Here is a 21,307-nt window from a genome sequence, read left to right on the forward strand (position 1 = left end):
ATCCCCAGAAAATATACTCTAAACCAATCAAAAAGACCTGAAGCTGGGCGAAAAGAAAGGGAAAGAAAGAAAAGAGAAAAAGAAAAAAAAGGAAAAGATAAAAACAAACAAAAACAGAACAAAACAAAACAAAACAGATTATGATTAAATATGATCAGGCTGGTGCATAAATCGGTGCCACACACTAGATTTTGGGTATATTTTGTTCTGTTAGAAGAAAGCACCTTCCAAAATTTTAAAGAAAGAAAAACTTATATATGTACAAAAATAAGGGTTGATACAATGAAGGGATGGCATATGACTGTAAAGATGAAAATTATAAAAAATTTTATAAAAGGAATTTATAAGATATGAAGTTGTTTGAAAAAAGAAAGAAAAGGATTTAAAAAAGAGAGAGAAAAAAGGGAGAGAATGTGATCAGGCAGGAGACTAGAACAAAGCTACACACTAGAGATTTAGGGTATATTTTGATCTATTAGAAGAAACTGTATCTCAAAATTTTAAAGAGAGAACAACTTATATATATATATATATATATCAAAAATAAGGATAACTACTATGAAGGGATAGAATATGACTCTAAAAATGAAAAATAAAAATGTGTTTTGGATTTATAAGATGTTGGTTGAAAAATGGAAAAAGAAAAATTAAAAAAAAAGTTAAAAAAAATTAACTTTGAAAGACTAAAGAATCATGGTAAAAAAGCCATGGATTCTATGTGCAGTATTCCCCTAGCTCTGGAGTTCTGCCGTTCTCATTGATCAGTAAACTTGGTCTTGGCTGGCTGTTCTCGCTGATCTTCTGGGGGAGGGGCCTGTTCCCCTGGTTCCCAAATGTCTTTTCCGGAGGTGGAATTGCCCTGCCCTTGCCCGGTAGGGCTAAGTAATCAGCTTGGATTTGCTCTCGGGAGCTTTTGTTCCCTGCAAGCTTTCCGTACAGCTTTGGAGGCTGAGAGTGAAAATGGCGGCCTCCCAATCTCCGCCTCGGAGGAGCTGAGAACTCGGGGCCCCACTCCTCAGTGAGCCCCTGAAAAAAGCCGTCAGTCACTCCCGTCTCCCCGGTCTCCAGCCGCACTCCGTGCTCACCCGGCCTGTGACCGCGCATTTCTATCTCTGGCACCCGACCCCGGGTGGAGTCTCCAAACCTAGCAGATCCCTGCGGTGCGCTCCCACGCCGCTCCTCCCGGGGGAGGAAGGTGAGTCTCCCCGGATCTGCCACTTGTTGGGTCTCTGCTGGAAGAGCAGTGGCCCAGCTGTGCCCCGGATCACAGTTTATGGCAACCCCGAGCTGAGAGCCCGTGCCTCGGCTCTGTCTCTGCAGCCGGCTTCCCCACTCCGATACCTGGGAGCTCTGCTGCACTCAGGCACCCCTGGTCTTTCTGTGACCCTGAGGGTCCTGAGACCACACTGTCCCGCGAGGGTTCCACCCTCCGCTTAGCCACTGGAGCGACATCCCTCAGCGGAGCAGACTTTTTTTTTTAAAGATTTTTATTTATTTATTGAGAGAGAAAGAATGATAGAGAGAGAGCATGAGAGGGAGGAGGGTCAGAGGGAGCAGCAGACTCCCTGCTGAGCAGGGACCCACCCCACCCCCGATGCAGGACTCGATCCTGGGACTCCAGGATCATGACCTGAGCTGAAGGCAGTCGCTTAACCAACTGAGCCACCCAGGCGCCCCCGGAGCAGACTTCTAAAAGTTCTGATTTTGTGCTCTGCGGCTCTATCACTTGCCAGAAGCGGCTGAGGGAGGCCCCCTCCCCCCCCGTCTCTCCTCCTAAATATCACCTCGGATTCACTTCTCCGCACATCCTACCTTCCAGAAAGTGGTGGCTTTTCTGTTCAGAGAGTTGTTGCTCTTCTTTTCTTCGATCTCCTGTTGAGTTTGTAGGTGTTCAGAATGGTTTGATCCCTATCCAGCCAAATTCCTGGGACCAGACGAAATCTAGGTCTCCTATTCCTCCACCATCTTGCTCCACCCCCCCTAGAATGATATGATTTTTCAAAATATACTTTGAGGTTTTGTTGTCAGTTTACTCTTTTTATAATTATGATAAAAAACATATGTGCATAACAAAAATTGTCATTTTAACAATGTTTAAGTATAAAATTCAGTGGCATTAATTAGATTCACAATGCTGTGCAAGCATTAGTACTAGTATAGGTCTTGCAAATTTTTATCGACCCAAACAGAAACTCTGCACCCGTTAAGTAATAACCCTCAGTTCCACCCTCCTCCCAGAATCTGGTAACCTCTAATATACTTCCTATCTCTATGAATTTGCTTTGTTTTTAGATATTTCATATATATATATATTTTCTTATATGAATCACACACTTTTTGTCTTTTTTGTGTCTGGCTTATTTCACTTAACATAGTGTTTTTAAATTCATCCATGTTGTAGCATGTATCAGAACTTCATTCCTTTTTATGATAGGATAATATTCACTATCTGTATATATATTTTGTTTATCTCTTCATCTATTGATGGACACTGGATTGTTGCCACCTTTTGACTAGAGTGATTGATGCTACAGTAAATACTGGTATATAATCATCTGCTTGAGTCCCTGCTTCCAATTCTTTTAGGTATAGACCTAGGAGTTGAATTGCTGAGTCATTTGGTAATACTATGTATCCAGTTTTGAGGAACTGTCAAACTTCTTTCCACAGCACCTGCATCATTTTACATACCCGTCAGCAGTGTACAAGAGTTCCAATTTTTCTGAGGCACCTGGGTGGCTCAGTCAGTTGAGCGCTCGACCCATGATTTTGGTTCAGGTCATGATCTTTGGGGCTTGGGATCCAGCCCAGTGCCGGGTGCACTTAGGGAGGAGTCTGCTTGTCCCTCTCCCTCTGCTCCTCCCCACTTCTCCTCAAATAAAATTTAAAAAAAGAGTTTCAATTTTTCCATGTTTGCCAACACTTGTTTCTTTCTCTCTTTCTCACTCCCTTTTCTTCCTTCCTTTTAAAAAATTCTAACCATTCTAGCTATCATTAGTTTTTGATATACGTTGGCTAATTGAATTAAAATAAAAAATAAAAATAAATAAAAATTCTAACCATTCCAGCAAGCACGAAGTAGTATTGAATTGTGGTTTTGATTTGCATTTTCCAAATGAGCAATGCTGTTTTTGTTGAGTATCTTTCATATGCTTATTGGCCATTTGTGCATCTTCTTTGGAGAAATGTCTTTTCATGTCCTTGGCTCATTTTTAAAATTGTGTTGTTGTTGTTGAGGTGTAGGAATTTTAATATTTTTGAATATTAAAACCTTTTCAGTAATACAATTTGTAAATAACATTTTCCCATTTTGTGGTTTTTTTTTCACTCTTGTGTCCTTTGATGTACAAATGTTTTTAATTTTAATGAAGTCCAATTACCTATTTGTTGTTGTTTTCCCTATACTTTAGAGTCATATTTAAGAAACTATTGCTATATCCCAGGTCATGCAGATTTACCCCTAAGTTTTCTTCTAAGATTTTATAGTGTTCTCAAATTTAGACCTTGGATACATTTTGAGTTAATTTCTGTATCTGGTGTAAGGTAAGGGTGCAATCTCACTCTTTTGCATATGGATATACAATTTTCCAAGATTATTTGTTGAAAATAATGTTCTTTCTCCATTTAATGGTCCTGGAACCTCTGTGGAAAATCAGTTGACCATAGTTGTCAGAGTTTATTTCTAGGCTCTCAATTTTATTCCATTGGTCTACTTGACTATGCCATGCCAGTACCATACTCTTTTAATTATTGTAGCTTTATAATTCATTTTTAAATCAGGAAGTGAGAGACTTCCAACTTTGTTATTCCTTTTTAAGATTGTTTCAGCTGTTCAACTCCCTGGAGATTGCATATGAGTTTTAGGATTGGTTTTTACATTTCTGAGAATATGCTGTTGGGAATTTGGTAGGTATACATTGAATCTGTGTATTGCTGTGGGTAGTATTGTCATTTTAACAATATTAAATCTTCTAATCCAGAAACATGAGGTGTCTTTCCATTTCTTTAGGTCTTCTTTAATTTCTTTCAGTAATTTTTATACTTTTCAGTGTACAAGTCTTATGCCACCTCAGTTAAATTAATTTCTAAGTATTTTATACTCTTTGATTTTATTGTAAATGGAATTGTTTTCTTAATATTATTTTTGGGTTGTTCATTGTCAGTGTATAGAAATACAACTGATTTTTATGTGTTGATTTTGAGTCTTGTACTTTGCTGTATTTCTTTATTAGCTTTAACAGTTTGTGTGTGTCTCTGTATTCATTAGGCTTTTTTTCCATGTAAGATCATTTCACCTACAAATAGACATAGTTTTACTTCTTCTTTTCCAGTTTGAATGCCATTTATTTCTTTTTCAAGCCTAAGTGCTCTGGCTAGAACTTCCAGTACTATTTGAAATAGAAGTGGTGAATGCAGGAGTCCTTGTCTTGTTCCCAAACTTAGGGAAAAGCTTTCAGTCTTTCACCATTGAGTATTATGTTAATTTGAGTTTTTTAAATACTTACTTTTATTGCTATCTGGAAAATGGACTGCTGGGAGTAGAAGCAGATGTACTAATTAGAAAGAAATTGCAATGTTTGTTGCTATGGTGGCTTAACTGATGAAAAAAAGTGGGCCGATTAGGGATATGTTTGGATGCAGGATGACAGGACTTATATCATTACAGGGTGGTGGTGTGGCAAAGACATTAGACGTGCACTGTCCAATATATCATTAGTCACATGTAGCTATTGAAAATTATAATTAATTAAAATTAAATGAAAATCTAGTTATCTACTTGTATTAATCACTTTTTTCATTTATAACAAAAATTTAACACCTTTTTCCAGCTTTACTGAGATATGATTGATAAATAACATTGTATATGTTTAAGGTTTGCAGCTCCATGATTTGATGTACATATATATTATAAGTAATTACCACAATAAGGTTAATTAACACATGCACCACCTCACAGTTTTTTTTTTCTTTTTCTTTCTTTTCGTGTGCGTATGTGTGTGTGTGTGTGGTGAGAATATTTAAGATCTATTGTCTTAGCAACTTTCAAGTATATAGTACAGCATAGTTAACAGTCACCAGGCTGTAAATTATATCCCCAGAACTTATTCATCTTATAACTGGAGGTTTACACCCTTTGACCATTCTCACCCATTCTTCCATGTGGCTAGTGGCTATCATATCAGAGATTGGAGACAGAACAAATCTATAATTGCAGAAAATTCTACTGGCAGCACTCCCCTAAATCCTGCCTGTGTGCTGGTCTCTGCCTTTCTTCCTTTTTCATGGCTAAGAAAGAGAAAATAGAAAAGGAAATAGAAACATTAGCATTTAGAGAGAGAAAAGTATTTTTCTAATGTAACGTACTTAAATCAATTAGCATTGATGTAAGTTAGATGCATTTGTTTACATCAGAAGTTCAACAAAATACATTTGTTATAAATGAATATTCATGACAGTATTTGGGGGCAGACAATATGGTCTAATGTTTAAGAAATTATGCTATGATGTCAGACTTCTTATTTGTACTCTACCTCAAAACAGATTAAGGATTATTTGTAATCATCTGTTTCTTCATAGATATTATAGGGATATAATATTTTTAGCTACTTGTAGTTATGAGAAAAAGGAAATAAAGCTTATAACACAATTTCTAGCACATCTAAAATGCTTACTGAATCAGAGAGATATTTATGACCACAGGTTATAAGTAGATGAGCAGATAGATGATAACATGATTTCATTATACAGCTCTAATTTCGTTAGGCCTGCTTCAAATTCTGAGTAGTATTCAGATTTAATAGGAATTTATTAAAGGTGCATTTCTTTGAATATTCTGAACATTCTATATTTGATGCTATTTCTACATTTCATTTAATCAAAACAATTACCGAATGAAAAAGCTGTGGAACACCCAAAGGTAAGCAGTTACTTAGCCAGTGTAGGTCTTGTTTCTCAGGGAGCTGCTAGTATATGAAAAGAAGTCATGTTCATCAAGTATTACACATATTAAACACTGCAGGGATAAGATTTGTAATCCTCTGTTTCTTCACAGGTACAATGGGGATATGATTTTTTTTAGTATTTGGATTGTTATGAAATATGAATAAAAAAATTGTGTGCTTATACTTTATGGCTTGGAAAGTTTTGACTTCCTTAATATTTAAAGATGCCCACAGTCATCAGAAGGGTGTGTTTTTGGTTAAATTACAAAGATATTTTTGTCATCAGAAAAATCTATAAAAGACATCCTGCCTGAAGAAACTCTTGTTTTTATTATAATGAAGAGCACATTTTACTTAAAACTAAGAAGGCCATGAATGGGAATTAAAATTTCTCATTATACAAAATGAAAAAAAAAATCACTAACATATTTATTTACTTCTATGTCCTCAAAATGGCAATATTTTCAGATATCAAACATTTCAGAATCATTCTGTGATCATTGTGGAAATGAAAGTTGAGAGGATGTTTAAAGTGAGTTTTTCATACATGTATATGGACAAAAATAAATAGGTTAGCAAAAAGGTTTGTTTCTTCAGAATCCAGCTATATAAGTAATGAACTTATTGCTCAATATATATAATTGCCTATACATATGTTTTGCACATTTTCTATTGAATTGAACTTTTCCTTATTGATATATAGAGCTTTTTATAAATTAGGTATGTTAGCTTTTTTATATGTACTGTGAATTCTAATTTTGTTCAGTTTGTTATGCCTTTTGCCTTTGGTTACCACGATTGGGGAGGGGGGTGGTTAAGCACACATTCTTATTTATAGCAAGTAAAAATAAATATTTTATTTTTTGACTTTTTGATTTTGAAGTAAAAACAGTCTTTTTTCTACACTTTTGTTGGAGATATATATATATAAATCATATGTGTGAATGTATATATCTTTAACTGATTTGGATTTATTTTAGTGTGTAATGAAGTATCAACTGAACCCCATTAGTTTTCAAATAACTACCCAGTTTGTCACAACACTGTTGATTTTAAAATTCCAAGACTCCCTGATTTATTTGAAATGCTACCTCTAGGATATGGTAAATTTCTTAAAAAAAAATTATTTAAGAGAGAGAGAGAACATGAACAGGTGGGGCAGAGGGAGAGGAAGAGAGAGAATTTCAAGCAGATCCCACACTAAGCACAGACCCTGAAGCTGGGCTCAATCTCGGGACCCAGAGATCACCACCCCAGCCAAAACCAAGCATTGGACACTTAACCAACTGTGTCACCCAGGAGCCCCTAGGGTATAGTAAATTTCTGTGCATATGTGGGTCTATTTCTGAAACTTTATTTTGTTGGTCTGTTTATCCAGAAGTCACTAACTTAATTTTTAATTTTAGTTTTGTTTTTTAATAGGCCTAATCTTATCTCTCTTGTCATCCTTGTCACTCTTCTTTCCAAAGTTTTCTTGGATATTTATGCCTATTTGTTTTTCCATATAGCCTGTCCATGACACCTTTATGAAGTTGAGCCTTTCTGTGGTATATATTTCCATGTATTTCATTTTATGTTTGTGATTAAGAATGCTGAAAATTTTTTCTCAGGTAGATTTTTCTCAACTTTTGTGTTTTTTTCTAAGCTTTTAATTTTATTTTTGTTTAAAATATAAATAAGGTCTTTTTTTTACCTTATATCTTCAATTGGTCATTGTGTGTATTGATGAAGGCTATTGATTTATGTATTTTAATTTCACACCCACCACCTAACTGAATTATTTTGTTGTCTGCAGAATCTTTTCACTTAAGTCTAGTGGAATTGCTGGGTTTAAATCATATCATCTGCAAATATTGATATTTTTAGTGCTTTCTTTTCCGTGTTTATACTTCCAATTTCTCTCTTTTGACCAGTTACATCAGTGAGAATATCTAGTGCTGTGTTAGACAGTAAAGCTGATTATAGTACTCTCATCTTCTTGACTTAGCAATAAAGCTTTCAGTATTAGCCCATATATACGATGCTTACTTTTCACATATATATGATACACACAGATATATAAAATATATCTAGGTGTACATATATATATGTACATATGTATTTCATATTTCTATATGTATTTTACATGTTTGTAATGCACACCCATACACACACACAGACACTCAATTCTCTTTCTTCTTGCTAATAATGTCTAGAAAGTCACCACAAACCCTAAATTAACAAACACTGAACCATTGCTCCTAGGGGTAACATGTGTACATGTATGTTTTTTGTGTGTAGAGACATATCTCACATATAATCTTAATTCCTAAAGCAATTCATCCTGGTAGATTATATTTGCTTTACTTTACAAAAGAAAAAACCAGGTTTAGAAGTGTTAAGTGACCATTCCCACTACCAGTACCAGACTTGACCTTCAAACCCTACAGTAACTGGCCGTAGAGCCAATGTCTTGTACTGCACTGTGCTGCCCCCTGCTGTCTCCATCCCATGGTCGTCTCTGTAGAACTGCTGAAAGGACAAGACAGAGCAGCACCTTGTTGGACCTCAGCAGGGAATGTGCACATTTGGACAACTCCGATTTTTCACTGCTGTGTGTGTGTACATGTCCTGGAATGATGGTGAAAAAGCCCCAGGTATTAGTATTAATAATACTAATATTATTAAGTATTATATTAGTACTTATATACTAATTAACTGATTAACTGATTAGTTAATTGACTGATTAATTAGTATTAGTTTTGGGTTACAAATAGATTTTAGCCAGTAGGCGAAATAGCAGATACAGAATTGGCAAATAATAAGGATCATGGGTGTAAGCATTTATAAGTTATGTTAGGGAATTCCTCATCAATTTCTATTTTGTTCAATGTTTTTTTAACCAGTAATTAGTGTTGAGTTTTGACAAATTTCTTTTCAGTGACCAAGAAGGAGATCATTTGAATTTTCTTCTCAGATACATTGATATCATGAGTTATTTTAATAAACTTCTTAATATTTTATGTATCTCTCTGACTTCTTAGAATACTCCTCTTGCTCATAATAAAATATTCTTTAAGTGAGGTCCTAAATCTTATTTTCTAGTTTTTTTATTTAGATTTTTAATTGATATTAAAACAGAGATTGGTCTGTGAAATATTTGTATGGTTTTTGTGCAATACATTTTTTTGTTTTTTTTTCTATTGAGTAATACTTGCTTCATATAAAAATATTTGAATGGAATTATATTCTCTGGAGTAGTTTAAATGGCATGTAGAATTATCTGCTCTTTACAACAGTTTGTTTGAGGGTAATTCATGTTTTAGAAACTGAAGTTACCTCATAAGCAATGAGTAAATAGGGGGATTATGACAGTAAAATGCAGTAGTCACATTAGTGCCCGCACAATCGTTTTTGTGGATCTAGAGTATACAACACTAAATAACAACAGCTGAAGGGAAATTACATTAACGCAGATGCTCTCATTCACCTCTTGTTCCAGAGACACTTCCTTGTTTGCCTTCCAGCTGCTACAGATCTTGATCCTGTGACGGCCAGACCATTCCTGAACTCTGTAGGTCTGTGGCTTGAACATCACAACGCTGCCCCTTCTGCTTCTAGCCAGCCCGCTGGTGTGCGCTATTCCAGTCAGGGAGCAGCCTGGGAAAGTAAGGCAGGACTTTCTGTCAGAGAGGCTCTTGCAGAATGCAGTGGCCTTTCCCACAGCAAAAAGGCACTCCCCTGAACAGAGGGAATGTGGGCAGAGTGCGAGACACCTGGCTGAAATGGTGTCCGACTCTCTTCATCCTCTCAAGTTCAGGGATTTCTGAATGTCCTCTGGGTCTGGACTCCTGGGGTGTCCTGTCTCAGCCCCCCAGGACTGAAGTCATTCATCTCTCCCCTCTGTGCCTCAGACAAGTGCTTCTGTCCCTCCAGGCTGTTCTTAACTACATTCCTGGTCACAGACCTGGGAAGAACCAGCAGTAATGGGAACAGTGGCCACATCTCCGGTCTGTGACACTTCACCCCTCTGGATGGGGACTTGAGGAAAGTAAGGGGCTGAAGTTTAAGTTGCTGCAGATCCCTGACGTGGGGAACAGGCGCACATGGCCATTATTCCAAGGTGGTGATGCTTGAGTGGCACATAACCTCTGGAAGCCTTGAGCACCTGGGCCCCGATGCCCAATCCCCCAATTCCCCCATCCCCCCACCCCCACCCTGTGCTTGACTGCTGCTCTCAAGGTCAGTGCAGCTGGGCAGGTCAGTGGCTGGTCCCGCTCGGTGCCAGAGACAGAGGCCTCACCCACTAGAGCCCCGACCTGGCTCTGCCACGCCAGCTTTCTCACTGGCCCCCGCATCCTCTAACCTATTTCCCCATAAGCCCAGGTATTTTTAAACACAAATTTGCTTTGTGAGAGCTTTATAAAAGCACAAATGTAGAAAAGATCTGTATTTAATATTTTCCTCTGAATCCACTGTCATGTGTTTCAGAGTTATTCCCCTTCACTCCCAAATGCTCTGCTTTCTTTTTGGTTTGTTTAGAATTGTATCTCTCTCTAGAGTCAGTTTTGGTAAATTAGATTTTTCTAGAAAATTATCCATTTTATTTAGGTTTTTAAATTTATTTGTACAGAGTTGTTTAAAGTGGTCTCTTATAATTAGAAAAAAATCTTCTGCATCTATGATTATTTCCTGCTTGCTTATGCTTTCTGTTTCTTGATTAGATTGATGGTTTATTTTCAAAGAATCACCTTAGCCAAGTGTGTGTGTGTGTGTGTGTGTGTGTGTGTGTGTGCATGTGTGTGTGGATATGTTAGTTACACTATTGTGAAAATGCTGAAGGGATGGGAACAGCTTGGAATCATTCTTGCATTATCTCCCTTTCTTTCCGACTTACTCTGTTCCAGTCTATTAACCAAGATGGTCAAAGGCATGCCACGCATATTGGCAGGGTGAGGAGGATAACAGTAGAAATTAAGTAAGCCAAGGAATCTTTGGCCTTAAACTCTGGAGAGAGTTAAAAATATTTAATGAATCAGATTATTCACAAAGTTCCAAATGTCTATTTACTCAGGTTCCTTTTTAGTGACAATTAGTGAGTCAATTATGAATTCAAACACTGTCATAAAAGCATAACAAATTTAATAATGTGAAGCATTACAGTGAAAATTAGATCAGAAAATTTTTCAAATATTCAGGTAAGTTCATAATTCATGTAAAACTTGTCTTGGACTAAACTTTCAAGGAGGCTAGTTACAGAAGGTGTTAAATGCCTTTCAAAATCACAAGCACATACTTTACAAAAAATCTGTGCAAGCTAATGTGGCTGATTTAAAAGCATTTTAGAAAACAAGTTGTCTTTTTATTGGGGTGTTTTTGTCAGGCAGTCAGAGAATGTATATTTAACATTAATTTGGAAAACTTAGATAATTTAAAAAATTTTAACATTGTCTTATAAAATACTTTCTGTGATCATCTTTAAAGCTTGATATTAATTCTGGTTTTAAAAAATGAAAATTTGAGCATTAATTAGACTTATTTTAAATGATGTGCTGTTGAAGGGCACCTGGGTGGCTCAGTCGGTTAAGTGTCTGCCTTTGGCTCAGGTAATGATCTCAGGGTCCTGGGATCGAGTTCCGCATCGGGCTCCCTGCTCCATGGGGAAGCCTGCTTCTCCTTCTCCCTGCTGCTCCCCTTGCTGGTGCTGTCTTTGTGTGTGTCAAATAAATAAATAAAATCTTTTAAAAAAAAGGATGTGCTGTTATATAGTTAATAAAAACTATTCTCTCACAAATCTTTAGAGATTACCCTGTGACACTGAACTATTACCTTAGAGTTCCCAGTGCAGTAACATAACAACAAAATATATTTCAATCTCAGTATATTCAACATTTAAATGCATATTTCTTGGGGTGCCTGGCTGGCTCTGTCAGTGAAGTGTGCGACTCGATCTCTGGGTTGTAGGTTCAAGCTCCACATCGGGTGTAGAGATTACTTAAAAATAAAATCTTAAAAAATGTGTATTTCTTATTTATCAATAATATGAATATTTCTGTAAATGAGAAAGTTGACTTGGGACAAAGTACCAAGTAACAAAAAGTGTCGAATTATTTTATCTTGTCTTTTCTCATCATACCCACAGATTCTATGACAAGCTATTTTAGTGTGTAGAGTTTGCAAGATACACTGGCCATGAGCCTTCATGTGTCTTTCATTGGATAACATTTTATCCTTTTTTTTCCCTAGTTATTTTCCTTCTGTTCATCGTAGGTCAAACCAAATTTCTTCAAAGAAACTGTCCTTCATCTCTCAAGTTTTGAATTTCTTCCCATTTCTTTCTCTTTCATAGTCCTCTTTGTGGCATGTATGATATTTTTACTAGAAATGTTAATTTTATAGTATTTGCTTAATATCCATATCCCCTGATAAAATGTAGGTCTCAGGAGGGCAGGGATTCTGTCTGGTTAGTTCACCATGTATCCTCAGCACCGAGCAAAGTAAAGGCATAGAAGGCAAGCAATTAATGCATACATGAATGGACATGTAAATGAATAGGTGGATGGATGAGCACAAAGCCTTTTTCACACAATTACTCACACTTCATTCAGAGTGGTCATGTCTGATTTTATGGGATGGGGCAGCCTCAGGTTCTGTTGTGGAGCTACTTCGTTCTCAGGAGTCAGGCAGGACTCTGGTTTGAGACTTTGTTAAAAATTAATATTCACCTAAGTTGATAATCAGCCAAATCAGAAATGATTGGATTTTGTGATTAGAATCTCCTGGTGATTTAATGTCTCACTGGGCAGCTTTGATTTTGGTGAAGTAAACAACCCATTCTCCCATGTCACCTGATTTTAACTGAAGTGAAAGTGCTGTGGCCAAACTGATTCCAGGTCATATTCGAGTGTTATCAGCCCATAGTGCCTTCAGCCAATTTTTTGGGGGGGATTCTATTCACCGGCAAATTAATTTTCTAGATAGTCATTCCTTCATTTCTCTCTTCTTTCAATTCTTTTTTTTAACTTGGCTGGATTGGGAGCCCAATTCTAGCCTTTAAAAGTTTACTATAAAGGATATTTGCAAAGGCAGTTTTTCAAGCATTATTCAAATTATAATTTTTGTATAAATATTATATATGTATTTTTAAAGATTTTATTTATTTATTTGAGAGAAATAGAGTGAGAGAGAGAGAGAGAGAGAGGGAGCCTGATGTGGGACTCAATCCCACATGACCTGAGCCGAAGGCAGATGCTTAACTGACTGAGTCACCCAGGCGCCCCTAAATATGGTATATTTAATATATGTTATAATTTACCATTATAACTGTTACAAAATACAATAGTTACATTTTGATCTGTGTTTTCACACGTTCTCATGTTTTTCTGGTTCTCAGCTTTTCGACTGTCCCATTTCTGTCTCCTTCCTGGGCCCCACTAGCTCTATCTCATTGTCTGATCTTCTCCACACTATGGAGACTGATAGAACTAACTTCTTACCAGCCAGATCATTGTCTAAAATAAAATTTTCAAAATATTGGGATAGAACCATATATGCAGGTATTATTTTAATCTTGATACAAGGGCTGATTCCTGAAACAGGCAAGTTAAGATTTATGCTTGTGAGAGACATCTAAAGGGGAGGCTGGGTGGGTGGAAGGGGGAGAGTCATAGAATATCCATACAAAATTAAAACAGGAAAAAAACACTTGGATCATTAGACTCTTTGATTGACAACTGAGTGGGAGGGGGATTCATTTCCCAGAATCAGTCTGAATACCATTAAATTGAAATTGCTTGAACATTTTATCAGAAATGCTAATTTCTTCCAAGAAGAAGGTTATGAATTACATTTCAAGCAAAAAGGAACAACAGATTTGGGACATCACTTATTCTTCACATTTTCTTCTGTAGACACCCCAAATACAGAATTTTAAAATTTAATTCATCATTTTGTCCCATTCACCAAGTCAAATCTATATACCTCCCCCTGTGTTTCCATTAAAGGCTGTAGCTCACCATTCACCTGGACACACATAGTAGACATCTCAGAATCATTCTAGACATTTTTTTGTTCCTTTATCTTCGACATCCGTATAATACCCATGCCTGTCATTTCACCTTTTAATTTTGTTTAATGCATTCACTTCACTCTGACCACTCTGGCTCTCCCCAGGCTCTCCTCACATATTGGCCAGGTGAGAGCTGCCTTGTACATGGGAGTGGTAACTCCCACATATCTATCCTCTAAACTGCAGCCAGAGCAACCTTGCACAAATGAAATCTGACCCCCCACACCCTTGCTTGTAATCACTCAGAGATATCTCCACTATCCACACAAGGAAGTCCAAGTTTCCTTAAAGAGCTTCAGAAGATTCACGAAATCCTACCTACCTCTCCTATATCTAGCTTCTTTTAGTTTCATATTTTATGGTTTCTAGGAATGTAGTAGCTTCTACTGCTACCTAACAAGTTACCAAAGTCAGTTCTTTAAAACAGCGGAGACTGACCTTCTATGCGTCTGGATGCTCTGCTCAACTTGTCACAAGATTGAAATCGAGATGTTGGTTGGGCTATGCATTTTTTCTGCAGGTCAGTGTCCTCTTTCAAGCTCACAGAGTTGCTGCCAGTATTCGGTTTCTTGCAGTGGTAGGACTGAGGTCTCCATTCTTTTGCTGGCTCTTGGGCCAGGGACGGCTTTAAGCTCTTTCAGGCTCTTCTCAGCTCCCTTCCCTGGGACCTCCTCCCCAGACCCTCTCACACTTCAATCTCTCTTTCTTCAGGAAGGCCTGGATCCTGCTAAGGGCTTCTCTGGTTAGTCAGATATGCCCAGATGAACTCAAAGTCAATTGAGTAATAACCTAATCATAGCAGTGATATCTCAGCATATTTACATTTCTTTCTGGAACCAAGAGGATAAAGTGAAAATCTTAGAGAGGTCATCTTAGAATTCTGCCCATCACAAGTACCAATCAGTGTGGATTTGCTGTAAGTATTCCTGCTTATGCTATTTCTTGTGATGAAATATTCCTTCCTAACTTTTGCTCCTGGTTGATTCTTATTCACCATTTGAGATTTTGCTTAGGTATAATATTCTACAGAACATGTACTTTCCCTGAATTCACATCAGCTAAGTTTTCCTCTGATATGCTGTGATAGTGTGCTAGGTGTGTATGTCTCCTAGCATGAGTCCTATTCACTTAAGACTGTGTTTACTGGTTTGTTTCCCAAGGGTAGATTATTAGTCACTGATGCCACCATCATAGACAGTGGCTTCAACAACAGGCACTTATGTTTCAGTATTCTAGAAACCGGAAGTTTAGGTCAGGATGTCAGCATGGTCAGTTTCTGAAGAGAGGTCTCTTCCTGGCTGGTCTAGGTTACCTCCATCCTGCTGTGTGCACATGACCTCTTCTGTGTGAGCGGGGGGGGGGGGGGGGGGGAGAGAGAGAGAGAGAGAGAGCTCTTGGTGCCTCTTCTGAACAAGGGCACTGATCCCATCATGAGGACACCAACCTTCATGATCTCATCTAATCTCATCTAACCCTAATTACCTTTGTAAAGGACCTGTCCCCAAATACAGTCACATTAGAGGTTAGGGCTTCAATATATGACTTTGGGGGACACAAACATCCAGTCGATAACAGGTAGGGATGGTGACTTCTTCCCTTTTTTTTTTTTTTTTTTTTTTAAAATGTTTTTTTTTTTTTTTTGACAAAGAGAATGAGAGAGACAGAGAGCACATGAGAGGGGGGAGGGTCCGAGGGAGAAGCAGGCTCCCCGCCGAGCAGGGAGCCCGATGCGGGACTCGATCCCGGGACTCCAGGATCATGACCTGAGCCGAAGGCAGTCGCTTAACCAACTGAGCCACCCAGGCGCCCGACTTCTTCCCTTTTGTAATACAAATGCCTAATAGCCTTTCAATAATATTTTTAAGTGAACTAGTCTTGTAGGGCCAAACTCATCATATTTGATGTCCTTTGTCTTGATGACCTCTATTATCAAATTAGTTACCACTTCTTATGCTCTAATATTGCTTTATACCTTCTAAATAATTTAATTCCTCAACTTCCAGCTTTGACTATACCACTCCATTAACTAATTAGTATACAAAAATAAATTCAATATTCCTTAACCTGATATAGTTCCTGAGGTCCAGAGAGATATAAAAATACTGAGATAAATGTCCTTCCTTTAATTGCAACATTATAGCCTAAATCCAAAATAGAAAGACATAAATGTTCTATGATAGGGGACTGGTCATGCTAATTATATGTTAACAACAGTAAATAATGTATTCACTGAAATGATATTATAGAAAATAATAGCATCAGATAATAATCATGCTGGAATATTAAGTACAAAATCAATTTAAAGAAATAATATATTTTTCTTATATTATTTGTTTTCCTATCTAATTCCCTGACCCTTCATATATACTGTATGATCCTTGAGGAAAAGGACTGTGTTTTATTCATCATTATGTCCCTGGAACCAGATTGTTGACAGACAGTCAACACTGAAAAATGTTTATTGCTTTGACTGAGTTGTCTGAAACAAAGTAGGAGAGATATAAAATGTGAAAATATTCTTAGTAACACAAAGATACACATACTGTCTTATATTAGTGTGTAATATTAAGTGTCAAATATGTTACATACATTTTGAAGCAAAATTAAAACTATCAATGTAATTATAAAAATAAATCCACCTTTGGAAATGGAAGGAATTAAACTATTTCCTGTGCTCCTTCTAAGGACAGGCAGCACTTTTCTCATTTTAAAACATTTCTTTACCTGGTGTGGTTATAATATTGTTCCAGTTTATTAAATGGGCTAAATGTACTGCTTTTCAAAATTCTTTGAATGTTTTCCTTACTCTATATAGTTCATACAGAACCTAAATGTATTCTGATAGACCTCTATGAACATCTGCAGGTGAACAATTCTTTAAAGCCTGCAGCTCTAACAGTCAGAAGTAGCCAGAGAAACAGTTCAGTTAGTCAGAATGAACCATTCCAGTCCTGAAATTGTCAATCATTTAGTTATGGATTATATTGCCTGTATATTTTTCCTTTTCCTAAGAGGCTAGTTATTTTCTTGCTGTGGGCCCCCTGGATTTCCCTAAACAACTATCTTTTGGCATGAAGAATAATTTCGTAAATTATCTCAGCAGGACCTGCAACAAGAACAAAAAAATAAGTGATTGTATGTGACTTATTTTTTCCCAAAGTTCAGGGTGTGTGTGTGTGTGTGTGTTTAGGATTATATAAGTGTGCATGTTTGTATTTAGTAGACAATAGTAATTTTTATAAACAGAACAAACAAGGAATAGCATATTGCTTTATTTTGAGATCAAAACAGAACTATCAGGCATAAATATTCATTTATCTATTTAACAAACATTTGTTGAATATTCACTATCATATTGTGTTAGGAAGTAACTTTAAAATAGTGAGAAAGATATATACCGTCTTCTCCAAAGCTTATTCTTTTTTGTTTTTTGTGCTCTTATTTGGCTAGGGGTCAGTGGTGAGAACAGGTAAATTCTACTTTCTTAGCAAATTTCAGTTACACAATATGGTGTTACCAATTATAATCACCTTGTTATCCATTAGATCTTCCAACTGTATTTATCCTATAACTGAAAGTTTGTATCCTTTGACCAAACTCTCCCTATTTCTCTCATCCCCCAACTCCTGGCAATCACCCACACAGGCTTACTGCCATTTACCCATGGCCCACTCTGTGCTTCTGGAAGAAGAATCTGTTTTTCTCTTTTATTTTTTTAAAGATTTTATTTATTTATTTGAGAGAGAGAGAGAGAGAGAGCATGAGAGGGGGGAGGGTCAGAGGGAGAAGCAGACTCCCTGCTGAGCAGGGAGCCCGATGCGGGATCGATCCCGGGACTCCAGGATCACGACCTGAGCCGAAGGTAGTCGCTTAACTAACTGAGCCACCCGGGCGCCCCCTGTTTTCCTCTTTTAATCTTTACCCATAAGCTTTGGAAGTTGTCCTTTCTCACCCCCTTCCCCAGTTTTACCTAAGTTTTCCCCCCAAAGGCACAGCGGACAGGCACAGTACCTGTTCCCCACCAAGGCAATGGCACAGAGGTCCCCCTTCTGTACCTGCGGCAGACCAGCAGGGGGCACCACCAGGCCTGGCAGCATCAAATCTGTGGCAAACAAGACAAAAGCATCACAACGCACATTGCGCCTCTAACCAATTCCAAGTTTTACTTCATCATTTATGCATTCACTCAGCCAACAAACACTTATGAAGTATCAACTAGGTTATTGATAATGAAAATTAAGAAATGCAACCTAAGTATCAGACCTTTTCCCTTTGGGGGGGCTAGTGGTCAAACTGAAGCACCAAGCTGACAATCAGGTTCCATGATCTCTTATTCTGCTTTCCAAAATTTAGCTTATTGATTTAAAGTATAGCATATTCTGATTCACAAAGCATTTTCTGATTTAAGTACAAAGTACGAAGCTTATTGAGGCCTTTCAACAGGGTCCTAGCGGCCCAGGGACCTTATGGAAGCAGCCAAGTGAGGGAGGAAACACACATGGGGGAAAAATTCCATTTTTCAATTGTATGAGTACCGGAAATGGGTGCATATATTAAAGTAGTTGGCCCTTACTAAGTAGGTGTTGGCCAACAGCCAGAATATAGGAAAATCCTCTTACCTGCTCCCCCGACCAGTTTTTCGAGCACCAGAGGCCATGTTGTGAACGTTGGGAGAAGGTCAGGATAGGACCACAAGGTGTATACTGCCCAAAGAGACACAGAAAGACTTATTGCCAAAAGGTCAATCCCCTAGGGAACTGGCAAGCCAAACACTAAGGTCACTTAAATTAAGAAATAGAAAAGAAACTCAACTCAAAGCTAGAGGGGAGGCTGTGAGGCCCAAAGAGGTTTCCTTCTTAAAGCAGGCAGATACTTAAAAAACTGGATGTCACTCGAGACTGGGAGGCCCCTATGATTCCACCTGGATGCGGCAGCAGCAATGGGCACGGTAGATAAAAGCGGGGACAGAGACCCAACAAGGATTCCATCTGTGACCTCAGAAGCAAGTAAGCGAAGAACAGGGCGCCAGCCTGTAGGAAATGTTGAAACTTCCCCATGTTTATTATTTTTATTCCCTCTGTGTTCACAGTGATTAGCAGTAAAACCTTAGATCAAAAAGGGCCTGTCTGTAGAGCCGCCAAGTGGAGTGGGGGCACAGGGAACCGAAGGCGACCTCGTTGCGCCGCTGCAGCCAAGCTTGGGGGAGAAGAGCCCCAAGTGACAAAGTAGGCGTCAGCAGCTACGGAAAAGAGAAAAGGACACTGAATGTCTGAGATCTGTGACAAAGAGAGAAAGCAAAGGATCCTGAGAGCCGGGCAGAGCCTCAGAAAGAATCCTGTGAGGTATCTCGATTGAAGTACATCAGTAAGACAGCTGGGTATGTAGTTTAATTAACCTAGCTTCCTTCCTATCACCGTATCTCTTCAGTTTCTTAAGAAAATCCTGCTAATGAAGTTTTAAGAATATTTTTTACAGGTCCTGAAATCCCACCCTTTTCAAGACCTCTGCTCCATCCCCACTTAACCCACCATGAATTATTATTCCTTCATCTCAGAACGTCCCTTGCCAACTTATCCTCTTCCTGTGTTAGCCCTGTTATTCTCCCTCCTGTAGCAGTTCTTGATCTTGAAAGACCCAATTCTAGGGACACTGGGTCCAAAAAGATCCTTAGGGATGATATTGGGAGATTTTGCACTTCACGTTTTAAGTAAGGCAGTTTAATGAAAGAAAGAAGGAGAAACAGATGTTAGGCAAGGATGATAGTAATGGCCATCTCCATCCTATTGACCTACCTGTTGGATACAGGTTTTTCTCCAGTTCAAATAGGATGGGGTTACCACCACACACGTACACAGTCACTGCATCCCCTCTGTGAGCATACAACTTCACAACGTTGAGCTCTTCCTTTCCAGGTACTAAGGCAGGGACCTGATCTCTTCCAAGAGTGGGGAAAGCAGTGGTCACATCAGCCCGAAGCTTTCTCCTGCAGAAAGCAAACCAGTACCTGGCGTGAGTCCTGCCTGGACGGATTTTAATACATAGGAAGGACTCCGAAGGACTTCCTATAAAATCACAAGGGCCAAGGAAAAGCTGGTTTATGATGCCCTATTCTCATACACTCTTCCAAAACATCCTATTCTCTTTCTCATCCAATGTCTCATCTATTTTCACATATTCCTGGGGGCAAGTCTTTCCGTTTTACGAAGAAAGAGGACAACTGAGAACCAGTGAGTAACCAGGTTAGCCTGACTAGAAACCCAGCCCTACCTTCCAGACTCCATGCCTAGCCCTTGGACCCACCCCTTTCCTCACATCTGCCTGGCGCAGCTGTCAGTTTATGGTTAAAAAGCTATACGAGGGCACCAAGAGTGACTAGAGAACACTGGTTCCAAAATTCGCAACGTGGTATCAGCATCTGCAACACTGCGTAACAGACCCAGTTCTTAAAACATGGCCCTTAATTCTCTCCCACTTCACCCTCCATCTGTCTCTCCTGCCAGAAGTAACCGCCACATCCTTTTTCTCCCGTAGTTGTAGTTCTCGGTGCCCCTCTGATTTTTCCTAAGGGACTCGAAGCTCTTTGGAGGGCGGGGAACCTGCAATCCTTCGTGTTTGAACCCTCAACACCTTATGTAGACCGCAGTCAGTAAGCGCTGGCTGATTACGTTTTCCTTTAAACTAACTAGAATATCCAAAAGATAGCCTGGGAGACAAACCAGGCCTGCTCTCCATCTTCGCCCTCAAAATGAGTCTAACCCACCCCCGCTCCCCGGCTGGACATTCCCTCGGCCTCCACCCCAGGTCGGCTGAGCTAGCTCAGAGAGGCAGTGGGCCAGCCTCTGCACTGAGAAATGTCTGGGTGCCCTGGCGGGCGGAGCAGGCCCCTCCTCTCCCTCACCTGTCCGGCCCCTTCTCTCCCTCACCTGTCCGGCCCCTTCTCTCCCTCACCTGTCCGACCCCTTGATGGCCGTGTTGGACTTGACCCGAAAGGCCTTGGCAAACATGTCTGCTCGAGTGGCCTGGGGAGGGGAAGGAGAGCACAGAAGCCGGGACTGTCAGGGAAACGAGAACGCGGAGGCTTCCCGACCCGCAGCGCTGGGGGCAGCCATGCTGGGGCCCAGCTGGAAAAAGGGCCCGGCTGGAAACCTGGGCCGCTCGGCTTGGCGGCTACAGGCGCTGCGGGGACCGCGGCCGGCCCCTAGTGGCAAGGCCGGGAACTGAAGCAGGGCGGGCGGGGCCTGGGGAAGGCGGGGCGGATTCCCTCTCGGTCGCCCTCCCTCGGCCCGGCTCTGCGCCTGCGCGAGCTGCTGGCGTCTGC

General features: G+C 39.2%; 1 protein-coding gene across 3 annotated transcripts; it reads right to left on the reverse strand.

Moving 5' to 3' along the window:
* Nucleotides 1–16,169: 16,169 nt before the first annotated feature.
* LOC123325106 (eukaryotic translation initiation factor 2D-like) lies at nt 16,170–21,157 on the reverse strand. 3 transcript variants are annotated; one of them, XM_044916310.1, is made up of 5 exons: nt 20,938–21,114; nt 19,782–19,972; nt 18,609–18,692; nt 18,001–18,091; nt 16,170–17,095 (listed from the first exon to the last, which is right to left on the reverse strand). In XM_044916310.1, exons 1-5 carry the CDS (start codon nt 20,991–20,993, stop codon nt 17,086–17,088), a joined length of 432 nt encoding a protein of 143 aa, XP_044772245.1. In that variant the 5' UTR covers nt 20,994–21,114; the 3' UTR covers nt 16,170–17,085. The 3 variants fall into 3 exon arrangements, with proteins under 3 accessions (XP_044772245.1, XP_044772246.1, XP_044772244.1); XM_044916311.1 differs by having other exon boundaries at nt 17,054–17,095; nt 18,045–18,091; XM_044916309.1 differs by lacking the exon at nt 16,170–17,095 and having other exon boundaries at nt 17,837–18,091; nt 20,938–21,157.
* Nucleotides 21,158–21,307: the final 150 nt, after the last annotated feature.

Source organism: Neomonachus schauinslandi, chromosome 6 (assembly GCF_002201575.2).
Source record: "Neomonachus schauinslandi chromosome 6, ASM220157v2, whole genome shotgun sequence".
NCBI lineage: Eukaryota > Metazoa > Chordata > Mammalia > Carnivora > Phocidae > Neomonachus > Neomonachus schauinslandi.

What these genes read in the sequence shown, in the direction of transcription:
- LOC123325106 (XM_044916309.1), bottom strand. Translation starts at nt 20,993, where the DNA reads ATGTTTGCCAAGGCCTTTCGGGTCAAGTCCAACACGGCCATCAAGGGG. An exon ending in GCCATCAAGGGGTCGGACAG is followed by an intron (nt 19,973 to 20,937) that starts GTGAGGGAGAGA and finishes TGCTTTCTGCAG; the next exon opens with GAGAAAGCTTCGGGCTGATG. An exon ending in GAAAAACCTGTATCCAACAG is followed by an intron (nt 18,693 to 19,781) that starts GTAGGTCAATAG and finishes CTCTTTGGGCAG; the next exon opens with TATACACCTTGTGGTCCTAT.